This window comes from Ammodytes marinus, assembly GCF_949987685.1.
Source record: "Ammodytes marinus genome assembly, chromosome: 4".
NCBI lineage: Eukaryota > Metazoa > Chordata > Actinopteri > Uranoscopiformes > Ammodytidae > Ammodytes > Ammodytes marinus.
In genome coordinates this window covers 8402673-8417065 of record NC_137233.1, presented here as the reverse complement: position 1 = coordinate 8417065, position 14393 = coordinate 8402673, and the positions used below count along the sequence as shown (strand labels likewise).

The following is a 14393-nucleotide window of genomic DNA, read 5'->3' as shown; positions in this document are numbered from 1 at the left end:
CAGGGTACAGTATGGGGATCTCTACAGAACTTATACTATATTGTTACAAAAAAAAATTCCTGTACGGCAGAGAAAAAATGTGACAAAAAGAAGGAATGGGCGAGGATACTGTGTGCTTGTCTGGAGGAATTGGAAGCTATGTGTTTTTGGCATTCATGTCACAGCCCTTTTGAAAAATGCATCAAAGCAATTGAAGAACTCGTGGGACCGGGGGTTTGGGCACACAAAGTCGTGACCATCATCCAAACCTCAGTGGTGGGGAGGGTAGAATGGGGGCTGCTGCTTATAAAGGAGGGTTTGACATGCGCTATACTGTGCCACTTCATAATAAAAACAAGCGCCCTGCCAGGCCACAGTAACACAGATTCCTGTCATTTTTGTAGATGTGCCAGTTTAGATGTAAAAATGTGTGTGTGTGTGTGTGTGTGTATATATAGGCTATATACAGTATATATATGTGTGTGTGTGTGTGTGTGTGTGTGTGTGTGTGTGTGTGTGTGTGTGTGTGTGTGTGTGTGTGTGTGTGTGTGTGTGTGTCGGTGTCTGTGTGTCTGTGTCTGTGTGCGAGTGTGTCTGTTTGTGTGCTACTGTGTACAGAAACAATTTGACAGTGGTGGCAGTGGACTGGTATTTTCACGCCTCTCGAAAAACTTGGAAACAGATTGTGTTGTTTTTCATGCCTGCGTTCACACTCGGCCATTAGCTAAAAATGCCTTCTGCTTTAAGAACAGCTCTCTCTTCCACCTTCTGCTCTGTGGAAATTGCAAATAACGATGGCCACAGTCTAACTATGACTTCCTTAAATGTGTGCACTGATGGTTAGGAATTGAAATGAGATCACTAGCAGATGGATAATTCCCCACAGATGTTGTATACTCTCCACTCATCTTCTGCTTTGTGATTCTGGGCCAAGACTCATCAGAAAAGGAACACATAAGTTTGTCTCTCTGGTGTGGTTAAAGCAGCAAGGCTTATGATGTTACTACTACAACCACTATTATAACTTCTCCTATGGGTCTGATAAACAGGCCATACACACTTTATGTTTGTGAGAAGACGTGCCACATGTTAAAGATATAACAAGGAAAGCATAACTGATAAGAGATTTTAGGGTATAAACCGATATTGATGTTGCCATGGTGTGTGGCTATATCCGGCTCTGTAGAAGGTTTGTATTGCCTTCATTCTAAATCAGAATAGACAAAGAATGGCAGGATCAAACAATGCTCAATTGGAAAGGACAAGTTTGGCATTTGGGAAATGATCAATTGAGTTTTTTGACAGGACATTCAGTTAATTGTGTGTGTATACACTATAGTAACAGATCACCCAGGTAACATGCTGTTCCCTAATAAACAATGTATCCACTTCAACCTCAACCCCCATAACCCTTTTTTTATCCATTATTTATATATGTTCTGCTTGGCTTTGTTTGAAAATACTGTAGACTTACAAGTGCAAGAACTTCACAAGTTAACTTAGTTAGTCCGTGCTGAATTTAATTGCAGCTTTAGGTCATGTTTGCAGCACCTTATTATAAGTAAAATAAAATAAAATACACCCCACGGTCTTTTCAGATCCTGTTCCTGTAGTGAGAGGAGAGGAAAACTCCTTCGGGATCCATGTAAGGAGGTGGGACTGTACTACACTAAATATTAGGAATATGTATTATTTTGATGCGGTATAGTGCAGGTAAATAGCCTGTGTCTCTTATTGATTCACATGGATGTGAGGCTTATTCTTTTTTGTTTTTTAAATAATATCAAATAAAAAAACTAAAGTTCAGCTTGTGGTCCCGTGTCAAATAACTGAAGTGGAAATAGATAGAGGTTAGAGTTCAAAATAAACAGTCAGTCATTCTCTCATGAGCCACATTCTCGCATGGAGAAATCAGAAACCCAGCCATTTATTATGCGGAAGCTATCCTAGTGGGATCACAGGCTGGGGTCACCACTTATTTGTACAGGTTGGGATAAGGCTTCTGTATTCCCTGGATGTTTCAAAGTCATGTCACTGAGGGGACTCACGACTGCTCACCACTCTCAGAGGAATGAAATGAGAAAAACGTGTTGAAAATGTATAGAACTTCTGGGTGTGTGTGTGTGTGTGTGTGCTGTGTGTGTGTGTGTGTGTGTGTGTGTGTGTGTGTGTGTGTGTGTGTGTGTGTGTGTGTGTGTGTGTGTGAGTGTGTGTGTGTGTGTGTGTGTGTGTGTGTGTGTGTGTGTGTGTGGTGTGTGTGTGTGTTTCGGTTCATGTGGTAGTGGATCTCTGGTGTACAGCGGGTTGCGTGACCTCATTGTGGTGAGGTGTTTGTTTATCGAAGTGTGTACATTTGCCCAATTGTGTGTGAAGGAGAGAGCGAGGCACAGACCGAACATGAGAAGGAGAAGAAATGATAATAACAGGTACATTTACAATTGTTTTTAACTGACTTTTTTATTCAGTTGCGGGCAACAGAAACAAGTTTTTATTTTAATAACGACACATTATCACCGTATAGCCCAATTCATTACATCTGCGTTCACGTGTCCACTGTAGGCATGGAAAGCGTGCAAGTATGTAATCGATTGCTTAACACTCCTGTCCAGTTGGTGGCATTTGCCGAGAAGAAAGCCAAGAAATAGACCTCTAAAACAAAGCAATATTGTAATAGTCAGGGATCCATTTTCTGCAGCCACTTTTTGCACTCTCCGTTCATACATTCTATTGATGGGTTTCACGCTTGTGTGTTGCTACAGTGTGGTATTACCTTCCATCATGCTGACAGTGTTGACCTCTTCTCACAACAGCCTCTTGCCAGCCTTGGTATACAGCCATGTGGATCGGCATTATGTGCACGCATGGAACAAAAGACTAGCACAGACCTTTGTTTTCAAAATTAATGATACCGATATTCCAGTTTGCACAACCGCACAAGTCTGCGGACGCCTACAGACACTCTTATGTATTATCTACTACACAGGTTTTTTAGTAACTACTACATAGGTAATGCAAAAAAATATATACATATATGTAGTAGGTAAATCATAACTATGTAGTAGTTACTATAAAAAACATTAAAAAAATAGTAGGTAATGCATAACTATGTAGTAGTTACTAAAAAAATTAAATTCAAAACATTTAGTAGTTACTAAAAAAATAAGGTGGCCATTTAAGTTGAAACACATGGCCCATTTTACCTGATGTCACCCTAGTAGTTCCAAAAAAAAAATATAAATATATGTGGTAGGTAATGCACATCTATGTAGTAGTTACTACAATGTTGTGTACCTTATAGTTGAGTGTCACCAATTATTAATTATAGCTGATTTAAGTATCCAACAAACAAAGAAAAAATGTCAAGTCAATAGGCAGAATGCATGTAGTGGAGGTTTAGATGACAGGCCCGACCTACCGTATCCATTCTTAGAGAGAAAATCTCATTAAAGCCACTTTTCCAATGGGAAACAGATTTGGATAAAGCACTCATCAACACTCGGCCTGTTTTGGTGAACATTAGAGGAGTCTGCCGAGTGCAGGTGTGTGTGTGTGTGTTTGGAGGGGGGTGGGGGGGGGTCTTGTATTGACTTTTTCTCGCCTCTCTCGTCTTAATGCATCCCCCCTCCTCCCTCACACCCCATCCTCTTTATTTGAACACCTTTCCTTCCCCATCAACTTTCATCAATCTCTCTCTATCCTCGCTGGGTGAAAAATTGCCACCATTACGTTTGTCTTGTGGTTTACAGAAATAGCATTCTTTTTACGGACAAACGTGAGGTAAAACAACTCATGGTGACTCACAAGACTTCAGGACGAACGCACCGCAGCATAAATCACTCCCCATATTGGACCACTTTAATACAGTGAAAAGAAGTTCAAAGTAGGGGAAATGTTTGCACATCCAGAATAATGCAGGCTCTGCAAACCGAGCCTCAACACACTGGTGAGGGATCAGTTATCTTCCTTATTCTCTTAAATATTTATCCCACAAGCTGCTGCTGGAGATAACTGTGTTTAGTATTTGGCAAGTTGAATGAGGTTAAGAATAAAGTTACGATAGTGCCTGGTTTAATTTATTTATTCTACTCTTTAATTACTTCATAGGCATAGCCATTCATTTGTTTTCTTCAGCAAATAATCGTTCAAGGTCAGAATGATGGCAACAGATGAAAATGGGGCTCACCAAACTTATTTCATTTCTTATTTTTTTTTAAAAACTTTTATTTTAGTAGTTTTATAGTTTTATACATATGGACAAAAAAAACAGAATAAGTAAACACAAACAATACATACACAACGCCCAACCCCCTCTCCCCTCTCCCCTCTCCCCTCTCCCCTCTCCCCTCTCCCCTCTCCCCTCTTCCCTCTCCCATCTCCTCTCTCCCCTCTCCCCTCCCCCCTCCCTCACTTTAATTTCTTCTTTAGGGGAACATAAATGTTTCAACCAAAATACATGCCAAGCCTTACTATCCCTGTCGAGAATGTAGGATACATTGTCTGGAAACCATGAATATCTGTACATAAACTTGTACCTGTCCAACTAACGGTTAAAAAAAAAATCTGGATAAGTGGAGCAGAGCATCGGCAACGTCATTAGGATTCATGATTGGTGCACCATGGATGTCTCTACTTAAAGGGGCTCAGAGGAACTTTCAGTTTTTGTGAATTCTTGCACCCCCTTGGGACAAAAGCGGCAGTGTTTTTACCACGCCAGCTGTTGTTCCTGGGTGAGTGTAACCATGACAAACATTGAGAAAAACTATAATTAAATAGCATTCTTTGCACTGATGCTCTTGTTTGCTGTTACATGTCATTTATGATCATCAGAGGAAAAATTTGACTTATTCTGAAATATTTAAATGTTCCTTGTAGCACCTTTAACGTCAAGCTAGTCAAATAATCCAAGAATTGTGGGGACATTGATTTCACAAAAAAATCTCAACCTCCAGGAAAAACTAGAGGAAAATTCAGGAGATCAACCAAGTCAGCGGAAGCCATCTTGTGAAATCCTTGAAGGTCAATGTACAAAATGTCATCACAATCCAATGGTGTAATAGTTGTTGAGACTTTTCAGTCTGGATCAAAATGATGGACCTATCGACTGACGATGCCATCCCCAGGGCCAAGACACTGTAGGTGGATAAAAAAATGCCACCACTTGGCCTCCTCCACTTAAGCATGATGAATGGTGAGAACGCAGTAGCTACTTTAAGTAAGGAATAGTAATGACCTGTGCGTTTTTGCACAGCGTAGCATTCTGCCGTTAATTACATTAGGTTGCAAACTGCTGTTAAGGAACCTGAAAGGTCTGCGGGCGCTGCATCACTGACTAATCAATTGCCATTACCATGCTGGGGACAAAGGTCTCGACCCAGGGGACTGGTTGGAAGCTGCTATTACCTTTCTACTCTTTACACTGAAGATGCTCTACAACACCTACAACTGCTGGGGGAGAATTTAAAAGTTTTAGAGTGATGGCTATCCATTTAAACAGTGTCTCAGCACTTTAGAAAACAACAATATAACATGAAACTATCCAACACAATGGCAGCACTGTGGGTGTGAGGTCTAAACATGAAGCCATTGTATCAGAATCAGAAATACTTTATTGAGCCCCGGGGGCGAACTTTGATGTATTACAGTTGGTCCAATTTAGAATAGGAACATGTATAAAGAAATAAGCTTAAAGAATAGGTTCCACAAAGTATAGCCCAACATTTAAAAATCGGAACAATATAAGAATACGACGTAAATAAGTATGAACATTATACTTCAATAATGAATGAATGAATGAATGAATGTATGAATGAATGAATGAATGATATTTTTATTTTCGTGTCATGCCACACAAGTGGCCCATCCCACACAGGATTACAAGACACCGCTATAACTACACAAAGTGTGTAGCACAAACATGAAACAAAAAAACAAAAAAAAACACTAAACATAAAGAGACATATTCCTCCTTGCCCACGCCTTTTCAATAAAGTCAGCAATTAAAAAAGTTCTGTATTGGAACAGCCAAGCTAACATATCAGTATCACACATATAATGAACTTCTTTTACATCGACTTTCTTGAATAAACTTAATCTCAAATCGTATCTCAATATGTTCACAATGTGAGTACTGGAAAACACAAGAGGAGTTTAATGTACAAATATTGACATCAGAAAAGTGTTTAGGTGTAGTCTGCACTATCATTAGGAAATGTTTGGAACATGTCCATCTGTGTCTGTTGTTGAGTCAGTAAATATAGGATTTTCAATAGCCACAGTTTGAGTGTTGTATAACAAAAACATTTTAGGACACCGAGCACCAAACGAGGCTCAGTGTGTAGTGTATTATGTTACTAAACATTTTATATTAAGCTATACTGCTTCAGGAGGACACAACACTGAGTTGGTCTCATCTTGTAGGGACCAGGAGAGGAATGTGTATCGCTTAGTGGGGGAAGCCATAGGAGAGACTTCTGTAGGTTACTCAGCATGCACACAAAAGGCGCCTCCGGGGTGACTGTCTTGTAGGGGCAAGGGGGTGAAGATCCAACGGCTAGTTTATTGGCCCCTGACCTAAAGGATTGTTCTAAAAAACACAGCGCAGACTTCCTGGCACCAAATGGCATATCAAAGGTGTTCCCCCAGATGTCCTCTGAAACCATAGGTTGGAGTTAGTTAGGGCCCACCAATCAGGTGTTAGGAGAAGAAGATCAAGTGAAAACATACAGATGTGAATTTAAGGATTAGGACTGTCTCTCCCTCTCTCTCTCTCTCTCTCTCTCTCTCCCCTCATCCCTCTTTCCCCTCTCTGACCCTGGTTCACCCAATGAAGAGAGACAGAGCGGAGAGGGCAGATACTGGCAACAGCTTTCACTGTGCTTGCCAACATTAGACACAACTCATTCGGAGACATTTCATTCTCGTGGACACATTAGTCAGACATTAGGTGTCATATTTTTCTTTTCTTTTTTCTTTTCGTGGTTTTGTTTTTATTTGGATTTATCTGCTAACTTCTTTTGGAAGAATAATAAAGATGATTAAGATCATGTTTCAACATGCGAAGAAACATCCGGGGGTAGGTTGCATCATATTCACGTATCTATGTATTTCTATATGACTAACAACAACAAATTTTGACGTATATTATTTGCATACACAAGGCGTGAATTTTTTTTACTGTAGATGCATTGTTTTTTAAAATTTGACATTGATTGTTTTTTTCAAATTGTATATATTTATTCTTCAGTTTTGAATCAAATCAATCACAGCAGACTTATCCATCTCCCTTTGGAAATAAATATATTGTACATACAAAACAAGCCATTATCAAATGTCACCGACTTGATGAGCATTTTCTGACATTTAATAAAAACGATTACTCAAATGTTAGAAAGATATTGGCAGATTGAGTGATTGATTATGGAAAAATGATCATTAGTTACAGTGCATCTCAGGCCTGAAGACTGAAGTTATTGTAACATTTCGGCCACAATTGTATTAACAGTTTTAAAATATTAACATCTTAGCTAATTCCATGAATAGCGAGTGGACTTTTGAGTTAATACTTTAGTAAAATAATGACATGTAATCCTCTGATTTGTTTTTAACAAATACATTGACTGCACATAAATACATTATAACAGTGACAGCTCATAATAAAATGAAAAATTAAACACAAAAAGACACAGAAGCTTGTTTGTGCTTGCCCCCCCCCCCCCCACCCCCACCTCCTCTTGGTTCAGAGTTATGCTGAGGGTGACCCAAATTCATGGATTGACAGTGTTGGCTTGGCGATGGACCAGAAAAGTAATAAGGGCAGCAACAGTATCGAACCCCAGCGAGTATACCAAACCCCTTCCTATCTCGGTCAGGCTGAACTGTAAAAGGTGACACACTCACTTGTGTGGCACGATGTGAAGATATCAGCACTGGGGACTGAACAGCTCTCTACACACAGGCCTAGTGCGTGTCAGTAATCAAAGCTGACCTGCTTCCACTTGTTTGTGCCTTGTCGTGACTGTTTTGGCTTATTTGAGCATCTGCAGTCAGCGTACAGTGTCTGTGTGTGTGTGTATGTGCGTGTGTGTGTGCGTGTGTGTGTGTGTGTGTGTGCATTGGTTGCATTGTGTGCACTTGTGTGTGTCTGTTAGCATGTCCTTGTGTGAGTGTGTATGCATTGAAAACTTGGATGTGCATTGTGCATTTTTTTGAAGGTTAACTTAGGGAAGTTGAGAAGTTGACGGTGAACATAATCAGATTTCAGCTAAAATAAACCCCCTGATGGGTGAACACATGGTATAATATGTGAGAAGATAGGAAACTGGCGCTGAAAGACAGTGAATATAGTCAGTTAATTGATTAGTGATGAAAGTAAAATATGATTGCTATTCAATTAATTGTAATTTTTAAAGTCAAAATAGAACACTGGTATCAGCATAACAATGTTGAGGCCTTCCTTATCTGGTCGACCATATGTTACTGCAAATGCAATATCATGCGTCTTCAGACTGTTTATAGGAAAAAACAAGGAATTTGGCCTCTGAGAAATTGGGATATGTTTATTTACCTATGTATCTTGTGGGAAAATGAAGATAAAAAAAATATTTACTTATCCAAGAAGTTAAAACGTAATTGACATGTAAACATGATTAAATGGATAAACACATTGCAACTCTAAAAGAATAAGAGCTCATATGAATAGCCGATTCATTGATAAGTAAAAAATGAATAACTACTGTAGTGGTAAAAAACAGGAGGTGTCTAACCGTGGGTTTGGAGGAGAGACAGGCTGAGAGGCAGACAGTTTCTAATATACATACATTGTTATTGTAAAACATGGGAGGAGTCAGGTTGATCTGAGTAGGAGAGACAGGTAAGGGTGGGGGAGGTAGGAGACAGGTAGACAGGTAAGCTGGGTGGGGGAAGAGGAGGGGGAGACAGGTTGGGAGGCAGATATACATTCATATTATAACTGTGTGTGGGGCAGGCTGACCCAGAACAGCAGGAGGCTGTCTGCAGGAACATTGTCCTCTTTCAAATGTATAGTCAGGCTGGCTAATCTCCCTCCACACTACCTTGATACGTGATAGCTACTTGTTTCACTGATTCAAAAATGTTCTTGTCGATTGGTGATTACTGGGAAATTTTGACATATCAGTTCTCCGACATTTAATATATGATAATTATGAAAAGGAAAATTTAAAAGATAATTACTGTAGTTTTATCTGCAATGAAAATAAGTAGTAGTAGTAGTAGTAGTAGTTGTAGTAGTAATGATTTAGTTGCAGCTCTATCCAGAATATTTGAGTCTGACAATAGTTTTTTTTTTCCAAAACTGCACTTTTGCACCTGTGAAGGAGGTCCATGCTCTTGAGGCAAAGTGATTGAGTAGTTGTGTGCTAAGTCGTTTAAATGTGCATATCTGTACCACAGCTTTAAGATGGTGATTATCAAAAGTTTCATCACAAGACATTCTCCTAATCAACACAACGAGGCACGTGGTAACGCAATCAGACAGTAGACAGATGTCTAGATACAGCCGAGTAGAGACATGCTTCAGTTCAACCTGATCAAACTGTCATTTCTCTACAGCTTGACTGGATCCGTGTGGGCTGAGAACAGCTGTTCGCCACTGGTGTGACTTTCTCTCTCTCCGTCCTCCTCTCACTCTCATACATAGAGTATGGTAGCAAGGTAGACAGAATGTGTATGGCAGTCCAGCGTTGATGAATAGAAGGTGTGCCTGGTGGGAGGATTACCACAGCTAAGCTTTGGGTGTTTAAGATGACGTATCACATTATCCCCTTGTCCCCTAATGTGCTTTTCTATTTTAATTCCTGTCATCATCACATCTTAGAATGTCAACTAAAAGTGTGTCTGTGTGTGTGTGTGTGTGTGTGTGTGTGTGTGTGTGTGTGTGTGACTGCAGACACCTTTATGCCTGTGTGTTTGAGTGCTCGGAGTTTGTGTGTGCGCTAGCTCAGTTACGTGCATATGTGTGCCTGAATATGCATGTGTTTCTGAGTGTGTCCAGCTTTTTGTGTATAGGTATATACGTGTGTGTGTGTGCGTGTGTGTGTGTGTGTGTGTGTGAGATGCTGTCGCTCAGTCTGACAGGTATAGTGTAGAGCAGGAGAGGCTCACACACATACACCTGTGTGAAATACACACACACACACACACACACACACACACACACACACACACACGGCAGCTCTCTCTTCCACGGCGTCCTTGCCCATTCAACCCAGGCTGACAGTGAGCTGCCTCACACATGGCCTGGGTCTCATGCATATGGAGGAGGGCAGGCAGAGGAAAAACAGGAATAACAACTACCGGTGAAAGTGTGTGTGTGTTTGTGTGTGTGTGTGTGTTTGTGTATTTTACACAAGTGTATGTTCACGGGACGTAGCCTATCACAGACAAACACTTGATGGAATATGTTTGTTTACCTTCATATGTCTCTGTATTGTTGGCCTAATGCCTCCCTCCTCTCCTCTCCTCAGTTAATACCTCAATTCTTCTTCCTGACTGTGGGCCTCACGGGGGCCTCCTTCTATTTGATCCGTCTGGCAAGAGGACCCCATGTCACGTAAGTCTGTCGTCTGTTTGAACTTGCAGTCACTGTGTTAATCTGCCACGTTGCGTTTGATACTGCGGGATTTTACAGACACTCTCCATTACTGGAAGCTAAATCCAAGTCTTTGGATAAATAAAGGCTCTGCGTCATTGGAGGATTTTTTAATGCTGCCAAACAGAGTTGGGTTCTGATAGCCGGTTGGCAATAGACCCAGATTTGCTGCTAGCTGCTTTGAGGCACATTAATCTCTCAAATAATATTTTAGCCCTACTCACTTAATACACAGCAATACACAAATCAGTCAAATAGAAAGATGCTAGTTCTTATCTTGTTCAGCTGTCTGCCACTGGCAGTTCTTTATCAGCTGTACTATATCTAACCGAAAAGAAAGTGTGCTCCGGAAGCCTCTGAGCATTAAAAATCATATAATAGAGGGGAAAAAAAACTTTTGTTCCACCAATGTACAATTGCAGATGGACTGTGTATTGTATTTATTCTAGAAACAAAAACAAAGCATTCTGTTATTTTTTTTTCATATCTCAGAAGGTGCACCAGCCTCACTGAACCCAGTGACTGCACACATACAGTAGATGTGCAGCGGCCGTGTCCTGCTTTGGGCCACACAGAACCACTTGTTGTGAGGGTCAGCCATAACCACTAACCTCATCCTCAGCTGGCGATGAGTGCTGTCAGTGGACACATCTCTCTCAGAGACTGTCTAGTGTTTGTGGTAATGGAGGGAAAGAGAGAGAGAGAGAGGGGGGGGAGGGAGAGGGGGAGAGAGAGAGAGAGGGGGGAGAGAGAGATAGGGAAAGAGAGGGAGAGAGAGAGAGAGAGATAGGGAGAGAGGGCGAGACATGCTCTGCTAAGCCACCAGTCTCCCTGTGTCTTTGTTTGTGTGTTGGCATTGTGACGTGCAGCCAGAGGGGGAGGAAGGAGGGTTGGAAAGTCGCAGTGAATTGCGCTGTGAAATTCAGACTTTGGTTAATGAACAGAGGAGCTCAGCCAAGTCACTGGGCTGAGTTCATTTCATCCCATAATCGCCTCTCTTTTTATGCCTCTGCGTCAGCGCTATAGCAGAAGGCCGGAGGCATTGTGTTTTCAGGTTGTCCGTCTGTCTGTTCGTCCGGGCCATTCGCATGAACGCAATATCTCATGAACGCTTTGAGGGATTTTTCTTCAAACTTTGCACAAATATCCATTCACACTCAACTAATGAGGTCAAAGGTCAAGGTCACTTTGACCTCATGCCTCATGAACGCATTACAGTATCTCAAGAATGCTTGGAGGGACTTTCGTCAAATCTAGCACAAACTCATACTTGGACTTGATTTTTAATTTTTTGTTTAAATGTCGGCCTGTTTTTTTATTCTCTAAGTCTGGTTGTTTTTTCTCTCCATGGGCTCTTCATGTTGTTCCATACCTCCGTCATGTGTGTCCTTCTCATCCTCATACTTTGTCTTTTCTCTTCCCTCCCTTCCGCCTCTCTTTATTCTGCCTGCCCTGAATTTTTCTCCATTTGCAGCTTCTTGAATAAGAAGAACAACCCAGAGCCCTGGAACAAGCTCGACCCGACCTACCAGTACAAGGTAATACTTACCCGCTCACACCAATCATGTCTTTACCAGAAAAACTAATCAAGAGAGGAATGGCAGTTTCATTGAGTCACAGAAAATAGCACATCCATCATGAGCCTAAAACACCTACAAGTGAATAGATTTGGACAAACACAGTGCTGGCAAAATAATGTAATATCGACATGGCTGCTTTCTCTGTCCAAACAAAGGCAAATGTTTGAAAATGTGTCTTTCAAAAACAAATGAGGGGCCGATGGAACGAGGGAGTTTTCAGCGGTCGTTAATGATTCGCCTTTTCCTCTTGATCAAGGTCACAGTCGAACTGATGAAAATATTAAAACAGCAGCTGACTGACCCCAAAACAGAGCCAGAAAAACAAGCATCTGACAAGTCCCAGAAGTAGAGATGACGGTAGACGATAGTGTTTTTTCGCTCGGAGAAAAGAGAGATTTTTCTGAGGGTTTCAAGGCTAGATGTTGCTTGCCGGTGGAATGAAAGTCGCTGCCGTCAAAAGGTCAGGCCACGGCATGTTTAATTCTCCATAGCAAGGCAAAGGTCTCGCTTCGAAATTCCACCCAAGTCCAAACAATAATCGTAATGAGGAGAGGGGAGTGGGAAAGAGGGGAGAGAGATGGGGGGGGGGGGGGGGAAGGTGAGGGATGTAATGGCAGACCAATCAGGGGGGAGGGGGAACACACACACAGAGGGAGAAAAATAATCACTTCAAAAAAATGTGTGTTTCATGGTTGGTGGGCTGTGATGTATACAGAACATATGCATTCCGTCGCACAATACATTTATCATCCATGTACATTTGCTCCAGAGAAGGGAAAAAAAATGATGTGCACTCCTGCCTCTCTTATTTTTTTTTTTCTCTCTCTCTCTCTCTCTCTCTCTCTCTCCCAGTGTTCTCCTAAAGACAGCACTGATGAATTTAATTTAAGCAAAACAGATTTAAATGTATTCGTCTTCTGCCTTCCACAGTTTGTGGCCGTCAAAACAGACTACAAGAACTTGAAGAAAGAGGGCCCTGACTTCTAAAGGTCCTCGAGGCAACTTCAGGGGCACCAAAAAGTTTGATCGTGACCTCCTGCTGTCGCCTCACTGATGTCACACGTCTTTGCACTGTAACCCTATGTACAAACACTATTAAAGATTAAGATTAGTCTGAAAGCTGTTTGTTCAGTGTGTGATTACATTGTGGCATATAGCACATGCTAAAGGGTTGTTTATACTGTGTGTTTTGGGTATTGGTGAAGAGATGAAAATTAATGTTATACTTTTCAGGCTAAAGTAATAATAATAAAAAAGTAGTTGCATGAGTAGGCATGGGATGTTAATTTAAACGTCATGTAGTATAATAGCAATTCACGGTATATCCCCCAATGAAGAACCACTCAACAACTTTTTCAACACACTTCTTGTTGTGCCAGTGTGTCAAGGTTTGTAAAAAAATAGAACAGAGACATGAAGGACAAGCTTCTAGTGCAAAAAAAAATTGTGCGCTGGATAAAACAGTGGAGGTCAACTCTTCCTGGTCCTATAGGTTGAGGTCAAATCTGCTTACTCACTATGCTACACCCAACTGCTAAACTAATACAGTCTGTCATGCATTCCTATGGACACCATACAAATCCAATATATGTGACTAACCGTGTTAATTAATCCATATAAGCACTACCAAATCTTGCTTTTAATTTCCGAGGTAAAACACATTATTTACTGAGCTCATTTCATCTGTACACAAAGAATGATGCAGATGAAGAGGACCAAAATAGATGAATATTTGTGTGGGTCATCAAGTTCTTTTAAAACAGTTGTCAGTCGCAGAAAAGATGCCGTCGAAAGAGACAAATCACTGAACTGTTTGATCAACGCTCACGTTTGAAAGAAAAAAAACATTATTTTCACTCAGGTATAGGGCAGGAAAATGACAAAATGACTCGGAATCAGTAGTTTCTCCAAATGGGCCTCCTGCTGGTTTGATTCCCCATGTTGAGAGTTTATCGAATGATGAATGTTTGTGTCTGTGAGCGCCTGTGTACATGTGTTTGTGTGTGTGTGTATGTGTGTGTGTCTTAATGTGTGTGTGTATTTGTGTGCGTGCATGTGTGTGCTCTTATTCAGTATCACTGGGCACCAGACAACAACATATAATCCCGCTCTGATAGCACACAAACTGTCTCAATGTCGGACCCCTGGGCTCTCCTAATATACTCCTTAATAGACAATCTACTGTATGTTCCAGACCCTGCATGGGC

The 14393-nt window shown here is 41.1% G+C and overlaps 1 protein-coding gene across 1 annotated transcript; it reads left to right on the top strand.

Moving 5' to 3' along the window:
* Positions 1–7009: 7009 nt before the first annotated feature.
* Positions 7010–13246, top strand: LOC307249861 (cytochrome c oxidase subunit NDUFA4; the record flags this gene model as incomplete). Its single annotated transcript, XM_080026746.1, has 4 exons — positions 7010–7051; positions 10482–10567; positions 12081–12144; positions 13117–13246. The coding sequence occupies 4 exons, from the start codon at positions 7010–7012 to the stop codon at positions 13171–13173; spliced, it is 249 nt and encodes an 82-aa protein (XP_079882872.1). The 3' UTR covers positions 13174–13246.
* Between the last annotated feature and the right edge of the window lie 1147 nt (positions 13247–14393).